Below are 22032 nucleotides of genomic sequence, written 5' to 3' on the forward strand. Positions count from 1 at the left end.
ACGGACAATGGCTACAGTCACATCAGTGAGGTCGGATGCTCCCACAGACCTCTACAATGAAATGATGCAAGTGCAATAGGGTGAATACTCCATCATTTTATTCTGGATCACACCCAGATCCCCGAAGTCCTGGAGCTGATCAGCTCAGACACACAGAGCCCCCAGGTCTCAGTCTGGGCCAGATCAGGAGTTTAAACACCAGAACCCACACTCCCAGTGCCAGACTAGATCAGTCCCAGAGAAGACCACACATATGATCTCCTAGGTACTCAACCAGATCATGCACTCAGGTGTCTCCATCCGGACCTGGACTTGATCAGTCAGAACCAGATGAGTCAGGACTGGACCTTATCCCAACTCCCCAGGACCTAGACTGAACATGACCAGCCCACTGAAACAACCCAAGCCACCCTCAGGTTCCGGATCAGATCAGTGCTGAGCACCTCCCTAAAGCGATCCGTCACCGAGTCTCCCAGTGAATTGGCTCTGGGATTCGGGTATTACGTGCCTGGTGTCTTTCTCCACGCCGCTTTTCTCCTCTGCCCAACCCTGGCTGCCCCCTGCAGCCCCTTGGCTGAAGCCTATCCTTGCTCCCCTCCCTCTGCACATCCTGCCCCCTTCTCCTGGGGCAGAAGCTCTGGCCCTGGGAGGGGTGTGACCCCTCTGCTGCCCCTTCCTGAAGGAAGGTCTCCGTCATCAGGGAAGTGTCGGAGGGCCTGGCCCTGGCGCCTCCCTCCTGCAGAGTCACTGTACCACGGATCCCAGAGGGAGGGTGTCGGGCAGGGAAGCCCCGACAGGAGCGAGTGCCACGAGGATGGGGGGCCGGGGGGTTAGGCCTGCGATGGGCAGTGGTAGGAGGACAGGGCGACACAGAGGGTTCCCGCTGTTCCACGGTGTGACTCTGATCGTCAGCAGGCTGGGGGAGGAAGGAAAGGAAGGTTAGTGGGAAGGGAGGCAAAGAGGAGGGTAAAGAGAGGGATGTGCACATGGGGAGGGGAGGATGTGGGAGGTGGAGGAGGGAACACCAGCCAAATTTCTCTCCCGTCTGTACCAGACCCTGTCCTCCTCCTGTGCGACTGCACCCACGTGCCATATTGCCATCATCAGATCTGTCCCTGAGTGTGGGTGTACTGGTCCCCTTCCCAGGTCTGTCTGTACAAGAACTGAAGGCATCCCAATCTAACCCCCTTGGATCTCCACTCAGCCCATCCCATCCACACACTGAACCCCACCCCACCTCCATTCTTCCCTGCTCAGCCTACTTTCCCAATTTACTTCCTCCACCCCTGCTCTCCCTCCAAGTCCCAGCCCTCTGGTTTGACCCCTCCAACACTCAGCCCTCTCCCCACCACTGTTCCACATTCGGCCCTCCTCTGAACACTGTTCTGCTCCTCCCATTGGCCTGTCCCCTTTCCCCACTCTGCCCCCTCACACCCTCCTCCGTAATCATCCCCTCCACCCTCCCTCCGCTCTTCCCTCTCTTCTGCTGTGCACCTCCCCAACTCTGCTCCCTCATCCCCTTCTCCACGTTCAGCCACCCTTTCTGCTCTGGCCCCTCCTTCTTCCGTTCTACTCCCCCATCCCACCCCCTCACCTGGGACAGACTGATGAGGAATCGATCACGGTCGATCTTGGGGTTGATGATGCCGCCCACCTCCTGCTGCCGACGGTAGATCCTCTGCAGCTCCTGCCATCTCCTCATGGACGCCTCGTCTGGCTCGTACGGTTCCTGCAGACATCAGCACGGTGGTGAGAGGGCACAGCTTGCCTCGGTTCCCCGGCAGGATGAGGCAACTGAAGGAAAGACCGAGCGAGCAGGAAACAGGATACACTGGGCAACGGAGATTTTTGCTTCCTGAACACTTTCGGGTGTATTTTATGGATTTTGGGCTGCTGGTCACAAGAATCACCATAAAAATTTCCTATTGCGTACTGTGTTTTTTTTAGATATAATCTATTTTTGTGATTTCCTGTCAAAGATCAAGTCTACTTCAAGCAGACAAAACAATGAAGTGCAACATATTCTAAATTCATTCTCTGCATTCGCACTTGGACATTTTCGCTGCTGATCTTGGTGCCATCAGTGACAAACGTGGTGAAAGGTTTCACCAGGACATTGTGACCATGGAAAAACGGTATCAGGGCAACTGGAATCCATCAACACCGGCCGACTATTGTTGGACTCTGACATGAGAGGCATCAGATGCCAAGTACAAATGAAAATAAATGGCAAAACATTATTAGGGCAGTTGAACTAATCCAATGTGACAGCGTCATTTTGCGATTAAATATGCTAAACTCAATAAAAGTTAACTTCCTACGTGATGCAGCAAATCTGAAATTATCTTTGTGTTCGTTTGAAGTTGTCGATCATAATCCCAATTTTTCTTCAGGAAGAAAACCTTTTGAAAAAAATTGTTGTCCAGTGAAACAAGACCGCCAGAGGAGAGCAAGGGCCAAGACAGCTCAAGATAGAGGGAGGACAGCTCTGATGTCATGTGGGTGGGGAGGACAAGGGTCCAGAAGGCCGATGACAAGGAGGAGGGGGACAGACAGTCTGAGAAAGAGGAGTGGGGAACAGGATCTGGGGGCCTAGACTTCCTCAGAGAGAGAGGAAATGGGGCCAGATGGTCCTGGGAGGAGGGGAGATGGGGAGGCAGATTGTTGTTACGGGAAGGACAGGGAGCTTGACTACCTTGGAGACAAGATGAGGCCAGAAAGAATGGGAGAGGGCAGACAGGGGTTGCAGGGAGAGTAGAGAAGGAATGTGAGAGGGATGACGGGGTGCAGGGTGTGCCTGAACTGCCTTCACTAATGAACTCTGACCTATGACTCTCTTTACCATAAAAAAACACACAATGTAGGAGTGGAATTAGGCATTCAGACCCATTGAGTCTGCCCCACTATTCCATCATGGCAGATTTACTATCCTTTTCAACCCCATCCCTGATCGTGTACTTGATTCCTTCCGTATCAAAAACCTGTCAACGTTCTCCAGTGTACTTGATTCCTTCCTGATCAAGCTGTCCACTGTCTAAATATTCCAATGACGCGGCCTCCACAGCTGTCCTTGGCAATTGATTGGAGGGAGACAGGGGTCCAGACACCGGGGGGGGGGGGGGGGGGGGGGTTGTTGGAGGGAGACGGGGTTCCAGATGCCAGAGGGAGATGAGGGAGTCCAGGTGCCCTCCCTCTCTAGGTAAAGAAATTCCTCTACATCTCTGTTCCCAAGGGACATGCTTGTTTTCTGAGGCATGGATCCTCTCACCCTCGCCTCTCCTCCTTCTCACCCCGCCCTCTCCTCTCACCTCGCCCTCCCCATCTCTCTCCCTGCCTCCCCCTTTTTCTCTCCCCACCCTCCACCTTTTTCTAGTACACCCTCTGGTCCCAGAATCGCCCACCACAGGAAACATCTCTCCACATCCACTCAATCCAGGCCTTTTCAGTATTTGACAGGTTTCAATGAGATTCCCCCCCCCCCCCACCCCCCCATTCTTCTAAACCAGTGAGTACAGTCCCAGAGCCTTCAAACACTCTTCATATGAAAACCCTTTCGCTCAGCAGATCATTCTTGTACACCTCCTCTGTACCCTCCCCAATACTATCAGATCCTTCCTTAGATATGGAGCTCACAGTGCTCTGTGTGGTCTAACCAATGCCTTAGAAAGCCCCAGCATTACATCACTGCTTCTATATTCTTTCACTTGATACAAACGCTTGGCTTCCTTACCAGCGGGAAACATGGATCGGTGGCAGACAACAGCTGATTGAGGTCATAGGTCAGAGGTTCACGACAGACAGGACAGAGTGCGCCCACCTCCTGGAGAGAGGAGAGAAATAGTGAAGGATGGTTATTGCAATGGTTAACTCAATGCTATTACCGCAGCAGAGAGCTGGGTATGAATCTATAAGGACTTTGTACGTTTACCCCGTGACTTGTGTGGGCTTCTTCAGGGTGCTCCGGTTTTCTCCCACCCTCCAAAAACATATGGGGCTTGTAAGTTAATTGGTGTTCTTGCCTGGCATGGGTTCTTAGGCCAGAGGGGCCTGTTACGGTGCTATATGTCTAAATTTAAAAAAATTAAATTCAAAATATATCCGTATGATGAAAGAAGAGGAATGGGGGGGGAGAAGGGGAGGGCAGAGAGATAGGGGGAGGGCAGGGAGAGTAAAAGGGGGAGGGCGGGGAGAGAAAAAGGGGGAGGGCGGGGAGAGAAAAAGGGGGAGGGCGGGGAGAGAAAAAGGGGGAGGGCGGGCAGAGAAAAAGGGGGAGGGCGGGCAGAGAAAAAGGGGGAGGGCGGGCAGAGAAAAAGGGGGAGGGCGGGAAGAGAAAAAGGGAGAGGGCGGGGAGAGAAAAAGGGGGAGGGCGGGGAGAGAAAAAGGGGAAGGCAGGGAGAGAGATGGGGAGGGTGGGGTGAGAGGAGAGGGCGGGGTGAGAAGGAGGAGGGGCGAGGGTGAGAGGGAGGAGAGGATCCATGCTTCACTAGGACCGCCCTCCCTCCGTGCTGCAGGAACCCTTTACTCACCATTTGCTGGGAGGGAGGTTTGGAGGAGGGAGCTGCTGTGTCGGGGGTCTGCGCCTCAACTTGCAGGTGCTGGATGTAGGAGGCCAGGCAGTAGGAGTGGAGGTGGTGGTAGCAGGGGGTCCGTGTGAATTCCTCGCTCTCCTGTGGGGAGTACAGTTAGTCTACACTGGGGGAAAGATGGGCAGTCCAGACGCTGGGGAGACGGGGGAGCGGGGCCATCTAGATACTGGGGGAGGGGAAGTCCAGACACAAAGGGAGTGAAGGCGATACAGACGTCATGGGGAGATGGGCTGGGAGGGAGGGGGGAGACGGGGGTTCAGACACAGGGGGGTTGGAGGGAGACAGGGGTCCAGACACCGGGGGGGGGGGGGGGGGGGGGTTGTTGGAGGGAGACGGGGTTCCAGATGCCAGAGGGAGATGAGGGAGTCCAGGTGCCCTCCCTCTCCCCTCCCTCCTCACCTTCCTTCTCTCTCAACCAGTGAGGAGTTCTGCCCTGCTCACCTTGAAAGGGTTCAAACAGATGACACAGTGGCCATAGGGGATGTTGTTGTTGGTGAGAATCTCCTTCCCCTTCTGCAGAAGAAGAGCAAAGGTCCTGATAGTAGCAGCATGAATGGTGACTGGGGGAAGTGAGCTCAGACCCCATCTCCCTTACTCCCTCCTCAGTGACCTCTCACCTCTAGCACCCTGAGTCAGTGACTGCCCTGTGACTGAAGTTAATCTCCTTCCCTCAGTGACCCCTCATCCCCAGTCCTATGTATCCGACTATACCTCCTACTGACATTACTCCCCCTCCCTTCCCACTGTCCCTCAGTATCTGCTCTCCCCGAGTACCTGATCTCACTGTACTCCCATAGAAATGAATCCCCCTCCCCCCAGCACCATCACTAACTGTATCCCCACTGATGTTAATACCTCCCTCCCCCAGCGCTCGGAATCACTGACTGTAATCCCACTTATATTAGTACTCCTCCCTTGCACTGTCCCTCAGGGACAAACCTACCCCAGCATTTGGTACCACCAACTGTACCCCTGACATTAATACGTCCCTCAGTGACCCTTCTCCCCCAGCTCCCAGTGTTACTGATTGTACACCCATTTATATTAACCCCCCCCTCCACATTGCGGTGTCCTGCCGAATGCACGCAGCCCCCCCCCCCCAACTCCCAAACATCGGCAGTCGTGCCTACCTCAATCACCTGGTACAACACATGCTCTCCTCTGCCTGATTCTGTCTCTGCCTGTAGCTGCCGTTGGATGCTGGATTGAAGGAAAAGGCACAACCCCATCAGAATGTTCCCTCTGACTTTTCCCTCCTTCTCACCCCCACCCCACGACCTACATACCAGAATTCTACCAGACCAGATTTATTGTCAGAGTCCAGACAGGACATCACATACAACCCTGAGATTGTTTTTCCTGTGGGTCAGGCAGCAGAGTGACCACTTATTGGTCGTGCAAAAAATCTGTACTCAACCTACACGTGCAAACCAATAAAGAATTGTGAACAAACTGACTGTGCAATACAGAGAGAAAAATAAAATAAGAAAGAATCAATAAAGTACGAGTCTTTAAATGAGTCCCTGACTGAGTTTGTCATTGAGGAGTCGGATAACGGAGGGTTGCAGCTGTTATCTGGAGGCGAGAGTCTCCGCAGGGATTCAAATTTCCTGTGTCTGGGGCCACGATGTCATGTGGAGGCTGGCTAAAAGCACGGCAAGCAGGGACAACAAAAACACAGAAAGAGGCCCTTCAGCCCATATAGTCAATGCAAAACAATTATTCTCCATATCTTTCCTATCCCCATACTTGTCCAATCTTTTCTTAAATGTTAAAACCTGCCATCTGATGTGGTGAATGCGGGCTCAATCTTGAGTTTTAAGAATAGATTGGATAGATAAATGGATGGGAGAGGTTTTGAGGGTTATGGAGTGGGAGCAGGTCAGTTGGACTAGCAAAATAGTGGTTGACATAGACTAGATGGGCCAAATGGCTTGTTTTCTGTGCTGTAGCATTCTATGGTTTTAATCGACTCCTCATTCACCTCTTCAGTGGCAGCTTGATCCACTCTCTGAGTCAAGTGGCCCCTAATCATCCCCTTAAACATTTCACTGTTCACCCTTATACTATATCCATATTGAGCTCTTGTCTCACCAGGAAAAGGGAACGATCTCCCTCTTAATTTTGAGCGCCGCTACCAAATCTCCCCTCATTCTTCTATGCTCCAGGGAATAAACTCCTAACCTATTTATAACTTTTCCCTATAATTTAGTTCCTTGAGTCCCAGAAACATCATTATAAATCTTCTCTGCCCTTTTTCAATCTTATTGATATCTTTCCTGTAGTTCGGTGACCAAAACTGCACACAGTACTCCAAATTTAGCCTCACCAATGTCTTATACAACTTCACTATAACTCCTGTATGCAATGCTTGGATTTATGAAGGCCAAAAATTTTCTCTATGACCCAATACATCTGTGACGCCATTTTCAGGGAATAATGTATTCCCAGATCCCTCTGTTCTACCACATTTCTCAGTGCCCGACGATTTATTGTGTATGTCCTATCTTGGTTAGTCCTCCCAAAGTGCAACAACAAACATTGACCAGAAAGAATTTAACCCCCTTCATCACACCCTACAGTGGTGCTCCCTCACCTGGGATAGACCAGATAGCTGGTTATACCACAGCTGACACCTCACCTGTTGATCTGGTCATCAGAGAGTCCGCGGGGATTCCGGATGGAAATCACGGGAGCAATATTAGGATACTGGAGGGGTAAGGAAAGGAGACAGAAAATAAACAGACCATCATGTCACCATCTCTGCTCCTGACCCCACTCCCATCCTAACCCCAAACCTCACTCTCCCAGACCGCCCTCTCCTACTTCCCTCCCGACCCCACTCCCTTCCCGACCCCACTCCCCTGATCCCACTCCCCTTGACCCCAACCCCACTCCCCCCAGAATGACCCTCCCCTCCTTTTTTTAAAAAAAATTAATTTTGTGGTCAAACAAGAATCAAGAATCAACCATTGCAAATATATAAATTTTTAAAAAATCAAATGATACAGGCTATCCATATTTCCAAATAGCCCCATCCCTTCTCCCACCCAAACAAAACCCGAGATAGAAAATAAAAGTGAAAGAGAAACTGAATAAAGAGATAAAAAAAAACAGAAAAAGGAGCAAGAAAGAGGAAACTGTCGGGATCCATTTCAAAGGATCGAATTCTTTTTCTTGTCTGGATCTCAAATAAGGGAAAGATCAAGGATGTAAAACTCAGGAACAGAAAAATATCTTAAATATTCAACCCTGCATTGTGCAAATACACCTGCAAAAACATATATTTCTTCCTTAAATTGTAAGTCATTTTCTCCATGGGAACATAACTGTGCATTTCCGCATTCCATCAGGTTATGTCCAGAAGGTAATCAGACTTCCAAGTAACTGCAGTACATTTCCTGGCCACCCACCAATGAAATTTTCAGAAATTCTAATTGGCACTTGGACAGTTTCATTTTGGGTCTTATGCCCACAATATTTCCGAGGAGAAACAATTCTGGACTTTGTGACGATTGTTTCCCAATAATCTGGTCTAAGAAAATTTTAAAATTTTCCCATAAGGGTTTCACTTTAGAGCATGACGAGGGGAATGTAAAAAAAATTCCTGTTTCTTCACAGAATCTAAAACATATATCCAATATATTAGAATTTCATTTCTGCAACTTCTGTGGGGTAAGATGTAGCTGATACAAAAATATGTCACACCATTCTACATCTTAGATAAGTCGGGCCAGCTCTGATCACCAATACTAATATTCAAATCTGATTCCCATCTTTGTTTTGATTTATATAATTCCCGCTGAGCAATGCCCAACTGATGGGAACTTCCTTGTGTTCCCCTTCTGCATCAGAATCTCCATTTCACTGCACTCTGGTAACATCATGGTCGATCCTAATTCATCTCTGATGCCCCTCCCCTTCTGACCTAACTCCCCTCCCAACCCTCAACCCTACACCCACCAACTACCCCTCTCATCCTGACCACACACCTCTCCCGATCGCACTCCCCTTCTGTCTCCCCTCCCAACAAAACCCCAATCCCCTCCAGACACCCAACCTTTCCTGACCCAATCCCCCACCCCTCCCGATCACTTTCCCCTCCCCACCCACTCCGATCTCACTCCACCAACCCGACACTCCCTGATCCCAATCCCTTCCTGACCCACATCCTTTCTGATATACTTCCCTCCCAACTCCACTTCCCCTTGTCCCCACACCCCCATAACACCATTCCTCCACGACTCCCAAATCCATATTCCCCACCAGAACCCCACTGAGCCCTCGCCTGACCCAACCTTACTCCTGATCCCTGTCTCCATTTTCCACTCCTCTTGACCCCTGATCCCACTCCCCCTTAACCCCCAATTCTGTATTCCCCTCCGAGCCCTCTCCTGATCCTTGCCCTATGCCCCTCCAGTCTCCAAGTGCACTCTTACCTGGTCTGTCAGACCAAGGTGAAGGGTCAGGCAGACGTACTGGGACTCGATGACGTTGGCTGTGGCAGGGTGCAGGGTGATACTGAGCTCCCACTGGTATTCCCTATACGGGAGGTAAGGAGTGTGAAAAACAAGTGTTGACAGAGACTCCGTGGATTTCACATTATCAAACATGACATCACATACAACCCTGAGATTCTTTTTCCTGTGGGTGAGGTAGAATTACCATTTATTGGTAGTGCAAAAAAAAGACTCAATGTACACATGTAAACACATAAATAAATGTAATACTGAGAGAAGAAACAAGACCAATAAAGTGCAAAAAAAATCCTGAGATGGGTCCCTGATTGAGCTTGTCGTTGAAGAGTCTGATGGTGGAGGGGGAGCAGCTGTTCCTGAACCTGGTGGTGCGAGTCTTGTGGCACCGGTACCTCTTTCCTGATGGTAGCAGTGAGAACAGAGCGGGTGTTGGGTAGTGTGGATCCTTGGTGATTGCCGCTGCTCTTTGACAGCGAGGTTCCCTGTAGATGTTCTCGATGGTGGGGAAAGTTCATGGCTGTATCCACTACCTTTTGCAAGGATTTGCGATCAGGAACATTGGTGTCTCCATACCAGAGTGTGACGCAGTCAGTCAGTACACTTTCCACCAAACACATAGAAATTTGCCAGGTTTTCTAATGTAATTCCAAACCTCTGCAAAGTCCTGAGGAAGTAGAGGCGCTAATGCCATTTATGATGCCGTTACTGTGTTGGGTCCAGGAAAGATTTGCTCACCCTCTCTACCTCTGATTTCCCCCAGTAATCACTGGATCGTACACCTCTGATTTTCCCACCCTGAAGTCAAAAATCAGCTCTTTGGCTGTGGTGATCATTTATTTAATTTTTAAATTTTTCACACTGTGAACCATATCAATCAAAGTACATACAAACATTTCCCTCTTAAATATACACAGTGGCATTTTCTCCCCACCTTCCCACCCCCCTCTAAACCCATTAAACATTCAACATATACAATACAATAAAACCATTGAACAATGTCATCACACATGAAAAATAAACAAGAAAAATGTGTCATCTACTTTTACACACTGGGTCAAGTCATTTTGTCTTCTTATCATTTTAGGGGGTGGAGGTCCACAGGCCCTCTCTGTTATGTTCCATGTACGGCTTCCAAATTTGCTCAAATTATGTGACTTTATTTTTTAAATTATATGTTATTTTTTCCAATGGAATATATTTATTCATTTCCATGTACCACTGCTGTATTCTCAGGCTCTCTTCTGATTTCCAAGTTGACATTATACATTTTTTTGCTACTGCTAAGGCTATCATAATAAATCTTTTTGGCACTTCATCCAGTTTGAGGCCTAAACCTTTACTTCTTATATTACTTAAAGAAAGATCTCTAGATTTTTTGGGATGTTGTTTTTTGTGATTTTATTTAATACCTGATTTAGATCTTCCCAAAACTTTTCCACTTTCTCACATGCCCAAATTGAATGTTCCCTTTTCCTTCTTACAGCGAAAGATTTATCTGATAATGTTGGGTCCCATTTATTTAATTTTTGGGGCGTGATATATAACCTGTGTAACCAATTATACTGTATCATGCGTAACATTGTGTTTATTATATTCTTCATAGTTCCAGAGCATAACTTTTCCCATGTTTAATTTTTTATCTTTATGTTTAAATCTTTTTCCCACTTTTGTTTGGGTTTATATCATTTTCCTTCTCTTGCAGCTTGATGTACATGTTCGTTATAAATCTTTTAATTATCATTGTGTCTGTAATCACATATTCAAAGCTGCTTCCTTCTGGTAATCTCAGTCTGTTTCCCAATTTGTCCTTTAAGTAGGCTTTCGTTGATGGTATGCAAACATTGTACCATGAGTTATTCTATATTTGTACTTCATTTGTTCAAATGTTAATAAATTATTTCCCAAAAAACAATTTTCTATTCTTTTACTTCCTTTTCTCTCGCATTCTCTAAAGGAAAGGGATTAGCTGATTTTGCATCAATAATAATTTTGGTATTTGGTAATTTGTTTTTTCCTTTCTAAGTGAATCTTCTTCCATGTATTGAGTAAATGATGCAATACTGGTGAGCTTTTATATTGTATCAGCTTTTCATCCCACTTATAAAGTATATGATCTGGTACCTTCTCCCCTATTTTATCTAACTCTATCTTAGTCCAATCTGCTTTTTCCCTTGTCTGATAAAAATCTGATGAATACCTTAATTGTGCTGCTCTATAATAATTTTTAAAGTTTGGTAACTGCAAACCATCTTGGTTGTACCTCTCTGTCAATTTATCTGATGCTATCCTCGGTTTCCCCCCCTTTCCATAAAAATTTCCTTATTATTCTCTTTAGTTCATTAAAGAATTTCTGTTAAGGGAATTGGTAACGACTGAAATAAGTATTGTATCCTTGGTATACAAGTATTGTATTGTATTCATTTTAATGCAATTTACCCTCCCTGTCAACATTAGCAGTAATTCTTTCCAATGTTCTAAGTCTTCCTGCAATTTCTTTATTAGTGGCTGATAATTTAATTTGTACAAGTGGCTTAAATTATTATCTAATTTAATACCTAGGTATCGGATTGCTTGTGTTTGCCACTTAAATGGTGATTCTTTTAAAATTTCTGTATAATCCGCATTATTCATTGGCATTGCTTCACTTTTATTTGCGTTGATCTTGTATCCCGATATTTCTCCATATTCCTTCAATTTCTTATGTAGTTCTTTTATTGATATTTCTGGTATACTATGATGTCATCTGCAAATAAACTGATTTTATACTCCTTCTCCTTTATTTTTATCCCTTTTATTTTATTTTCTGTTCTTATCAGTTCTGCCAATGGTTCTATTGCTAAAGCGAACAGTGAGGGAGATAGTGGACATCCCTGCCTAGTTGACCTACTTAATTTAAATTGGTTCGATACATATCCATTTACTGTTACCTTCGCCAATGGTCCATTATTTTTTCACCCTTAAACTGTCCATCCACACAGACAGGAACTTGAAACATTTCTTCTTTTTCACACAAATACCCCCATTTGGTGAAGTGTGTGGAATATTAACTGTAGAATATCTTATTCTGGGAATTATGATGAAGAAACCATCATACAGACTTTGCCAGAAAGCTGGGAAAGAGAGTTAAAAAGCACATTCCAGACAGGGATCAATTCTCACCTCCTCTACTGAGCCATTATTATATAATGCTTTAATCCAATTAATATATTTCTCTGGTAGGGAGAACCTCTGTAATACTTTGAATAAATAATTCCATTCTACCCTGTCAAAGGCTTTTTCTGCATCTGAAGCTACAGCCACTGTTGGCTTCTTATTTCCTTGAACTGCATGAATTAGATTAATAAATTTACAGACATTATCCGCTGTTCTTCTTTTCTTAATAAATCCAAAAATGTTTTACTATTTTTGGTACACAGTCAGCCAATCTGTTTGCTAATAATTTTGCTATTATCTTATAAACTGAATTAAGTAGAGATATTGGTCTATATGATACTGGTGTTAGTGGATCCTTCCCAGTCTTTGGTATTACTGTAATTATTGCTGTCTTACATGAATCTGACAAGTTTTGTGTTTCTTCTATCTGGTTCATTACTTCCAGGAGAGGAGGAATTAATAACTCTTTAAATGTTTTATAGAATTCTATTGGGAATCCATCCTCTCCAGGCGTTTCATTGTTTGGCAGCTTTTTTAATATATCCTGTACTTCCTCTATTTCAAATGGTTTTATCAGTTTGTTTTGTTCCTCTTCTTGCAATTTCAGCAGTTCAATTTTAGCTAAAAACACTTCTATTTTATCATCTTTCCCCTCGTTCTCAGTTTGGTATAATTGTTCATAAAATTCCTTAAAGTTCTCATTAATCTCCTTTGGGTTACATGTAATTTATTTGTCCTTTTTCCTTGATGCCAATACAGTTCTTTTAGCTTGTTCAGTTTTAAGTTGCCAGGCTAATATTTTATGTGTTTTTTTTTCTCCTAGCTCATAATACTTTTGCTTTATTTTCATTATGTTCTTCTCCACCTTATACGTTTGTAATGATTCGTATTTTATTTTTTGTCCGCCATTTCTCTTCTTTTTGTTATATTGTCCCTTTTTGCTAGTTCCTTTTCTGTACTTACTATCTCCCTTTCCAACTGCTCTATTTCCCAATTGTAGTCCTTTTTCATCTTAGTTACATAACTTATTATCTGCCCTCTAATGAAGGCTTTCATTGCATCCCATAATATAAATTTGTCTTTCACTGATTCCGTATTTATTTCAAAGTACATTTTAATTTGGCGCTCAATAAATTCTCTAAATTCCTGCCTTTCAAGTAGCATGGAGTTTAACCTCCATCTATGTGTTCTTGGTGGGATGTCCATCAGTTCTATTGCTAATAACAGAGGTGAATGATCAGCTTTATATTCAGTTTTCCTAACTCTCCCTTGAATATGGGCCGACAACAAAATCATATCAATCCTTGAGTATGTTTTATGCCTACTCGAATAATATGAGTATTCCTTCTCCCTTGGGTGCTGCCTCCTCCATATATCCATAAATTTCATTTCCTGCATTAATTTAACCATAAATTTGGCCACTTTATTCTTTTTGCTAGTCTTTTGTCCAGTTTTATCCAACATTGGATCCAAATTAAGGTTAAAATCCCCTCCTATCACTATATTCCCCTGCGTATCTACAATCTTCAAAAAAATATCTTGCATAAACTTTTAGGTGCATATATATTGATCAAATTCCAAAATTCTGAATATATCTGACACTTTATCATTACATACCTCCCTGCTGGATCTATTATTTCCTCCTCTATTTTGATTGGTACATTTTTATTAATGAATATAGCTACACCTCTAGCTTTTGAATTATATGATGGGTCCGCTACGTGCCCTACCCAGTCTCTCTTTAATTTATTATGTTCCTCCTCAGTTAGATGCATTTCCTCCACAAATGCTATGTCTATTTTTTCTTTTTTCAGGAAATTTAATAGCCTTTTTTGTTTAATTTGGTTATGTATTCCATTAATATTTATAGTCATATAGTTCAACATGGCCATCTCATATCCTATTTACACCTCATTTCCACTTCCTCAACACCACCATCCCCCTTTTCCCCATTTTCATCTCTCAGTTTTCCCTTTTTGAACTCAATGTATGACAACACATTTAAAACATAAAATACTTCAACAACTCCCACATCTAATATTCCCTTAACCCCAAATGTTCCCCCTCCCCACTCTCTGAGTTGCCCCTTATCCCTTGCTGGGCAACCACAACTCCCCTCTCCATTTGGATTGCGAACCCGCTTGGAAGTGTCAACTGATTTCGTAGTGACTGTTATTCTCTCCCACCCAACCCCCTCCAGAAAAGACTTTTTTCTTTACATATAACAAAGCTCACCCTCTTCTTTTTCCCCTTACTTCCTTTCTTCCCTTTTCTTTCCCTTCTTTAGTTCTTACATATACAGTAAGAATATGTAAGTACAGAAAAGGAACTAGTAAAAAGGGACAATATTTCAAAAAGAAGAGAATTGGCGAACAAAAAAATAAAATACAAAGCATTACAAACGTATAAGGTGGAGAAGAACATAATGAAAATAAAGCAAAAGTATTATGAGCTAGGAGAAAAAAAACACACAAAATATTAGCCTGGCAACTTAAAACTGAACAAGCTAAAAGAACTCTATTGGCATCAAGGAAAAAAGGACAAATAAATTACATGTAACCCAAAGGAGATTAATGAGAACTTTAAGGAATATCTTTATGCAAGATATTTTTTTGAAGATTGTAGATATGCAGGGGAATATAGTGATAGGAGGGGATTTTAACCTTAATTTGGATCCAATGTTGGATAAAACAGGACAAAAGTCTAGCAAAAAGAATAAAGTGGCCAAATTTATGGTTAAATTTATTTTTACATCTTTATATGTATTTTATCATCGTTCTTCGTTCTTGTTACATCTCTTCATCTCTCCTTCTGTCCTACAGGCGTTCTGCAAATTCTCGTGCTTCCTCCGGATCCGAGAACAGTCTGTTTTGCTCCCCAGGGATAAATATTTTAAGCACAGCTGGATATCTTAACATAAATTTATAACCTTTTTTCCATAGGATCAATTTTGCTGTATTAAACTCCTTCCTCTTCTTTAAGAGTTCAAAACTTATGTCTGGGTAAAAAAATATTTTTTAACCCTTGTATTCCAATGGTCTTCTCTAATTTTATTCCTTGCCCGCTCCAGTAGATTTTCTCTTGTTGTAAATCTCAAAAATTTTACTAAGATGGATCTTGGTTTTTGCTGAGTCTGTGGTTTCGGAGCTAGTATTCTGTGTGCCCTTTCTATTTCCATTCCTTCCTGTATTTCTGTCATTCCAGGACCTTTGGGATCCATTCTTTTATAAATTCTTTCATATCTGTGCCGTCTTCATCTTCCTTGAGGCCCACTATCTTTGTTTCGCCAACTATAATTTTCCAACATATTAATTTTCTGAGCTAACAACTCTCGTGACTCTTTAACTTTTTTGTCACTTTCTTCCAATTTTCTTCTTAAGTCGTTCACTTCCATTTCTCCAGTCGTTTCTCGTTCTTCCATATTTTCTAATCTTTTCCCTATTTCTGTCATGACCAGCTCTATTCTACTCACTTTATCTTCTGTACTTTTCATTTCACTAAATTCTAATGTCAACCATTCTTTTAATGCTCTCATTTGTTCTTGGAAAAAAAAACTTTATCTCTATTCTGTCCATCTGTTTTACCTTTATTTCTCTGTGCAGCTCTTGGTCTTCTTCTTCCTCTTCTTCTGTGTCTGTACCTGTTCTTCTCTTCCTTGTATCTGTGTCTCTTCTGACTTTCCTGATGAGTTGCTTGTCTCACTTTGCTGTGCTTCTTCTTGCTTGGCTTCTTGCTGTTGGTCCTCTTCTTCTGGGCTACTCATTTGTTGGACCTCCTGCTGCTGTTTTTCTTTCCTATCACTCCCTTTCCTGTCACTTTCCTCTTCTTCCAGCTGAGAGCCCTGGTGTTGGGCATCCCTCAGCTGGTCGCGCTGTGTTTGTTCGTTCCTCAGCTGGGCCCCCCTCCTGTCAGTGTTCTCCTTTTCCTTAGTGAACACACTGCGCACTTGTTTGGCTTGAAGAGCCATTTTTGTAGTCCAGCGGTTGGGGGGGGTCTTCATGCAGGTAAGACCTTCTCCTTTCTCTTCCGGCGTCTTTTCTTTTTTTCCCGGTTTTTACTTTTTCCTTCAGCTGGTGATATTGAGTGCGACGTTGTTGTTGGTGCATCATTCAGCCAAATTTTCAATCTCCTTCCTGTCTGCTGACTCGTCCAACCCCTTTTTATTCTGACCACAACCATGGTCAGAAAATTCATATATACCGAGCCACACAGTCATAGGTGTAAGTGAATGGAGGGTGGAAGATTGAGAGCGGAGGGTGGGAGCAAGGGTGAAGGGACAGCAAGAGGGATGGTTGGGCAGAGAATGAGGGAAACAGGACGGTATGCCCCAAACCCACATATGACTCACCTGCCTGACAGGTTCGACACCTGCAACTCATCCAGGTATATGGACTGAAGGATCTCCAGCTCTGAGCTCAGGTCACTGCAGAATAGAGGCAGGTGAGTAACAAGGGTGGGTGTGGGGAGAGGGTGAAGTGGGGGAGAGAGATGGAGGTGTGGGGGGAGAGAGGGGGTGAGGGAGAGGGGGAGAGAGAGAGATGGTGAGGGAAGGGGTGAGGGAAAGAGGGGGTGAGGGAGAGAGGGGGTGAGGGAGAAAGGGGGTGAGGGAGAAAGGGGGTGAGGGAGAAAGGGGGTGAGGGGTGAGGGAGAGAGGGGTGAGGGAGAGAGGGGTGAGGGAGAGAGGGGGAGGGAGAGAGGGGGAGGGAGAGGGGGGGAGGGAGAGGGGGTGGAGGGAGAGGGGGGTGGAGGGAGAGGGGGGTGGAGGGAGAGGGGGGTGGAGGGAGAGGGGGGGAGGGAGAGAGGGGGTGGAGGGAGAGGGGGGGAGGGAGAGGGGGGGAGGGAGAGAGGGGGGGAGGGAGAGGGGGGGAGGGAGAGGGGGGGAGGGAGAGAGGGGGTGGAGGGAGAGGGGGGGAAGGAGAGAGGGGGTGGAGGGAGAGGGGGGGAGGGAGAGGGGGGGAGGGAGAGAGGGGGTGGAGGGAGAGGGGGGGGAGGGAGAGGGGGGGAGGGAGAGGGGGGAGGGAGAGGGGGGAGGGAGAGGGGGGTGGAGGGAGAGGGGGGGAGGGAGAGGGGGGGAGGGAGAGAGGGGGTGGAGGGAGAGGGGGGGAGGGAGAGGGGGGGAGGGAGAGGGGGGGAGGGAGAGGGGGGGAGGGAGAGGGGGGGAGGGAGAGAGGGGGTGGAGGGAGAGGGGGGGAGGGAGAGGGGGGGAGGGAGAGGGGGGGAGGGAGAGAGGGGGTGGAGGGAGAGGGGGGGAGGGAGAGGGGGGGAGGGAGAGAGGGGGTGGAGGGAGAGGGGGGAGGGAGAGGGGGGGAGGGAGGGGGGGGGAGGGAGAGGGGGGGTGGAGGGAGAGGGGGGTGGAGGGAGAGGGGGGAGGGAGAGGGGGGAGGGAGAGAGGGGGAGGGAGAGGGGGGTGGAGGGAGAGGGGGGTGGAGGGAGAGGGCGTGTGGGGGTGAGGGAGAGAGGGGGAGTGAGGGAGTGAGTGAGGGAGGAGGGAGTGAGTGAGGGGGGTGAGGGACACACTCACTCCTTTTCCACCTCCTCGGACGCCATCTTGCGGATCCTCCCCCACAGGCTGATTGGATGGTCAGGCCGTCCGTTTCCAGAAGCCACCTCATCCTCTAAACATCATTGGTCAGAGCCCGTGGCGCCGGTTGCCATGGTGGCAGGCGCTCAACGTGGGGTCCTTCGATGGACTAAGTTGTCTTCACTGGTGCCGGACGGGAGGTGAGACGGTTGGCTGTGTGAGAGGGATTGAGAGGATGGAAAGAGGATCGGGGAGGGACGGGGGAGAGAAGGGAAGGAGGGAATGACAGGAGGGGGATGAGGGGTGGAGTGAGGGAGGATATGGAGAGGTGGAGTGAAGGAGGTGATGGAGGGGTGGAGTGAAGGAGGTGATGGAGGGGTGGAGTGAAGGAGGTGATGGAGGGGTGGAGTGAAGGAGGTGATGGAAGGGTGGAGTGAGGGAGGTGGTGGAGGGGTGGAGTGAGAAAGAAGTGATGGAGGGGTGGAGTGAGGGAAGTGATGGAGGGGTGGAGTGAGAAAGAAGTGATGGAGGGGTGGAGTGAGGGAAGTGATGGAGGGGTGGAGTGAGGGAGGTGATGGAGGGGCGGAGTGAGGGAGGTGGTGGAGGGGTGGAGTGAAGGAGGTGATGGAGGGGTGGAGTGAGGGAGGTGATGGAAGGGTGGAGTGAGGGAGGTGATGGAGGGGTGGAGTGAGAAAGAAGTGATGGAGGGGTGGAGTGAGGGAAGTGATGGAGGGGTGGAGTGAGGGAGGTGATGGAGGGGTGGAGTGAGGGAGGTGGTGGAGGGGTGGAGTGAGGGAGGTGGTGGAAGGGTAGAGTGAGGGAGGTGATGGAAGGGTGGAGTGAAGGAGGTGATGGAGGGGTGGAGTGAGGGAGGTGATGGAAGGGTGGAGTGAAGGAGGTGATGGAGGGGTGGAGTGAGGGAGGTGATGGAGGGGTGGAGTGAGAAAGAAGTGATGGAGGGGTGGAGTGAGGGAAGTGATGGAGGGTGGAGTGAGGGAGGTGATGGAGGGGTGGAGTGAGGGAGGTGGTGGAGTGAGGGAGGTGGTGGAGGGGTGGAGTGAAGGAGGTGATGGAGGGGTGGAGTGAAGGAGGTGATGGAAGGGTAGAGTGAGGGAGGTGATGGAAGGGTGGAGTGAAGGAGGTGATGGAGGGGTGGAGTGAGGGAGGTGATGGAAGGGTGGAGTGAGGGAGGTGATGGAGGGGTGGAGTGAAGGAGGTGATGGAAGGGTGGAGTGAGGGAGGTGATGGAAGGGTGGAGTGAGGGAGGTGATGGAGGGGTGGAGTGAGAAAGAAGTGATGGAGGGGTGGAGTGAGGGAAGTGATGGAGGGGTGGAGTGAGGGAGGTGATGGAGGGGTGGAGTGAGAAAGAAGTGATGGAGGGGTGGAGTGAGGGAGGTGATGGAGGGGTGGAGTGAAGGAGGTGATGGAGGGGTGGAGTGAAGGAGGTGATGGAAGGGTGGAGTGAGGGAGGTGATGGAAGGGTGGAGTGAGGGAGGTGATGGAGGGGTGGAGTGAGGGAAGTGATGGAGGGGTGGAGTGAGGGAGGTGATGGAGGGGCGGAGTGAGGGAGGTGGTGGAGGGGTGGAGTGAGAAAGAAGTGATGGAGGGGTGGAGTGAGGGAGGTGATGGAGGGGTGGAGTGAGGGAGGTGGTGGAGGGGTGGAGTGAGGGAGGTGATGGAGGGGTGGAGTGATAAAGAAGTGATGGAGGGGTGGAGTGAGGGAAGTGATGGAGGGGTGGAGTGAGGGAGGTGATGGAGGGGTGGAGTGAGGGAGGTGATGGAGGGGTGGAGTGAGGGAGGTGATGGAGGGGTGGAGTGAAGGAGGTGATGGAGGGGTGGAGTGAGAAAGAAGTGATGGAGGGGGAGTGAGGGAGGTGATGGAGGGGTGGAGTGAGGGAGGTGATGGAGGGGTGGAGTGAGGGAGGTGATGGAGGGGTGGAGTGAGGGAGGTGATGGAGGGGTGGAGTGAGGGAGGTGGTGGAGGGGTGGAGTGAGAAAGAAGTGATGGAGGGTGTGGAGTGAGGGAAGTGATGGAGGGGTGGAGTGAGGGAGGTGGTGGAGGGGGTGGAGTGAGGGAGGTGGTGGAGGGGGGTGGGTGAGGGAGAAGTGATGGAGGGTCAGAGCAAGGGAGGGGCGGAGTGAGGGAGAAGTGACAGAGGAGTGGACAGAGAGAGGGAGGTCCAAGGCAGAGAAATGTTAACCTCTACCTTCCATCCTTCCCCAAGGCATCAACTTGATTCTGAGGGAGCGTCTCTACCCCTCCCCCACTTCATCCTGTGTGGAGGTTCTTTCTCCCTCTCCTTCTGGGACCCTGATGGAGGGCCAATCCCCCAGAATGGGGCTGAACGATTACCATGTGCTCGATGTGATTGGTGAAGGTTCCTTTGGACGGGTTTACAAGGGCCGCAGGAAATTCAGTGGGCAGGTAGAGACCCTCACCTTTCACCATGGTACTTTAACCTCCCCACATCACATCCCCTCCTCTCTCGCCCCCTCACCCCTCTGCTTCACAGATTTCTGCCCTCTTGACCCTCGAGACATCTATCACCCCCCCGACCTTTCCTCCTGAGAACTCTCCCCTCACCTCTCCCCTCCCCCCAACCTCATTACCTCTCCCCCTTCCAACCTCTCACCTCTTTCCCCTTCCTGACCTCACGCTGTCATGTATGTTCACCTTGGCTACACCAGGGTCCTATTCTTCATGAGTTATGTGGAACGTTGAAGGCCAGGACCTCCACGGCTGTGATCTCAGAAGTGCTACCCGTGCCACGTGCTAATGAGGCTAGAAATAGGAAGTTAATGCAGCTTAAATACGTGGCTAAAGAGTTGGTGGAGGAGGGAGGTCTTCATGTTTCTGGTCAATTGAGGTCTGTTTCAGGGAAGGATGGACCTGTACTGTCCAACATCCTTGTGTGTAGATTTGCTCGCACTCTTTCGGGGATGTTTAAACTAGATTGGCAGAGGGATGGGAACCAGAGTGTTAGAGCAGATAGTGAGGCGGAGGAGGATAATGGTCAGGTGAGGACTGCAGGTATAGATAGAAATCAAAGGTGATAGAAATGTTCTGAGATGCATTTATTTCAATGCAAGGATTATTGTTGGGTGTGGATTGGCACGTGGGATTTTGACATTATTGCTATTGGTGAGACTTGGTTGCAGGAAGGGCAGGACTGGCATCCCATTGTTCCAGGGTTCTGTTGTTTAGAGGTGGAGAGATGAAAGGGGGAGGAGTGGTATTGCTAGTCAGGGAAAATATCACAGCTGTGCTTAAACACCCCAGAGGGCCATATGAGTGGAGCAGAGGTACTGGAAACATGTGGCCATACTGATAGGGGTGCATTATAGGCCTCCCAATAGACAGAGAAAATTGGAGGAACAATCTGTCGAGAAAAAGCAGACCGATGTAAGAAACAGAACGTTGTGATAGTTGGAGATTTTAACTTTTCACATATTGATTGGGACTCCCACACTGTAAAAGGGCTGAATGGCTTGGAGTTTGTCAAATGTATTCAAGAAAGTTTTCTAAATCGATATATAGAGATATATCTCCTATTAGCGAGCCAGACAGGTCAGGTAACAGAAATCTGTGTAGGCAAACATTTTGGGTCCAGTGACCATAGGCCATTAGTTTCAAGTCTGGTCTTTGAGCTGAGATTCTAAAATAGAGAAAGGCCAATTTTGTGGAAATGAGAAAGGATATAGGAAGAGTGGATTGGGACGTTGTTTTCTAGCAAGGACGTGTTCAGAAAGTGGAAGGTCTTCAAAGGCAAAATTTTGAGAGTGCAGAGGTTGCAAGTTCCTGTCAGGATTAAAGGCAAAGTTAACAGGCAAACAGAACCTTGGTTTTCAAGGGATATTGGCAATCTGGTTAAGAAGAAGCGAGAGGTGTATAGCAGGTATAGGCAACAAAGAGCGAATGAGGTACTAGAAGATATAGAAAATGTAAGAAAATACTTAAGAAGGAAACCAGGAAGGCAAAAAAAGGCAAAGACTTTGGCAGATAATGTGAAGGTAAACTTGAAGGGTTTCTACAAGTATATTAAGGGACAAAATTAGTGCCCTAGAAGATCAGAGGGGTTGTCTATGTGTGGATGGGGGAGGTCTGTAGGATGTATGGGTGATGGGAGAGGTCTGTCGGATTATTGGAGTGGTTGCAGGTCAGTGGGACTAGCGAGATGGGGGAGATCTTAAAACAGTTTTATTGCATCAGTATTTACTGTTGAAACTGGCAGAAGGGAAGGGAAACATGCAGAAGTATCATGGAACATAGATTAAAGAGGAGGAGGTGCTTGCT

At 47.5% G+C, this 22032-nt stretch overlaps 2 protein-coding genes across 5 annotated transcripts in view; one reads left to right on the forward strand and one right to left on the reverse strand.

Annotated features, from left to right (window-relative positions):
• Positions 1-76: 76 nt before the first annotated feature.
• rnf25 (ring finger protein 25) lies at positions 77-17893 on the reverse strand. Of its 4 annotated transcripts, XM_069909354.1 has the most exons (11): positions 17739-17893; positions 16566-16640; positions 9026-9128; positions 7228-7295; positions 5717-5786; positions 5028-5099; positions 4527-4667; positions 3929-4066; positions 3731-3820; positions 1595-1729; positions 77-916 (listed from the first exon to the last, which is right to left on the reverse strand). In XM_069909354.1, the coding sequence occupies exons 1-11, from the start codon at positions 17762-17764 to the stop codon at positions 461-463; spliced, it is 1374 nt and encodes a 457-aa protein (XP_069765455.1). In that variant the 5' UTR covers positions 17765-17893; the 3' UTR covers positions 77-460. The 4 variants fall into 4 exon arrangements, with proteins under 4 accessions (XP_069765455.1, XP_069765456.1, XP_069765458.1 ...); XM_069909355.1 differs by lacking the exon at positions 3929-4066 and having other exon boundaries at positions 17739-17892; XM_069909357.1 differs by lacking the exons at positions 3929-4066; positions 4527-4667.
• A 2004-nt stretch (positions 17894-19897) lies between these two features.
• The window catches only part of stk36 (serine/threonine kinase 36 (fused homolog, Drosophila)), a 43087-nt gene continuing 40952 nt past the window's right edge, over positions 19898-22032 (forward strand). The window contains exon 1 of the mRNA XM_069907479.1: positions 19898-20163. Coding sequence (XP_069763580.1) covers positions 20053-20163 — 111 coding nt within the window. The 5' untranslated portion in view covers positions 19898-20052. The remainder of the gene's footprint in view (positions 20164-22032) is intronic.

Source organism: Narcine bancroftii, chromosome 13 (genome assembly GCF_036971445.1).
Source record: "Narcine bancroftii isolate sNarBan1 chromosome 13, sNarBan1.hap1, whole genome shotgun sequence".
NCBI lineage: Eukaryota > Metazoa > Chordata > Chondrichthyes > Torpediniformes > Narcinidae > Narcine > Narcine bancroftii.

Excerpts from the sequence above, each read along its gene's own strand:
- rnf25 (XM_069909354.1), bottom strand. The coding sequence starts at position 17,764 with ATGGCGTCCGAGGAGGTGGAAAAGGA. Across the intron at positions 5,100-5,716 it reads TGTTGTACCAGGTGATTGAG|AAGGGGAAGGAGATTCTCAC; the intron begins GTAGGCACGACT and ends CTTCTTCTGCAG. Across the intron at positions 3,821-3,928 it reads AAGCCCACACAAGTCACGGG|GAGGTGGGCGCACTCTGTCC; the intron begins GTAAACGTACAA and ends TCCTCTCTCCAG.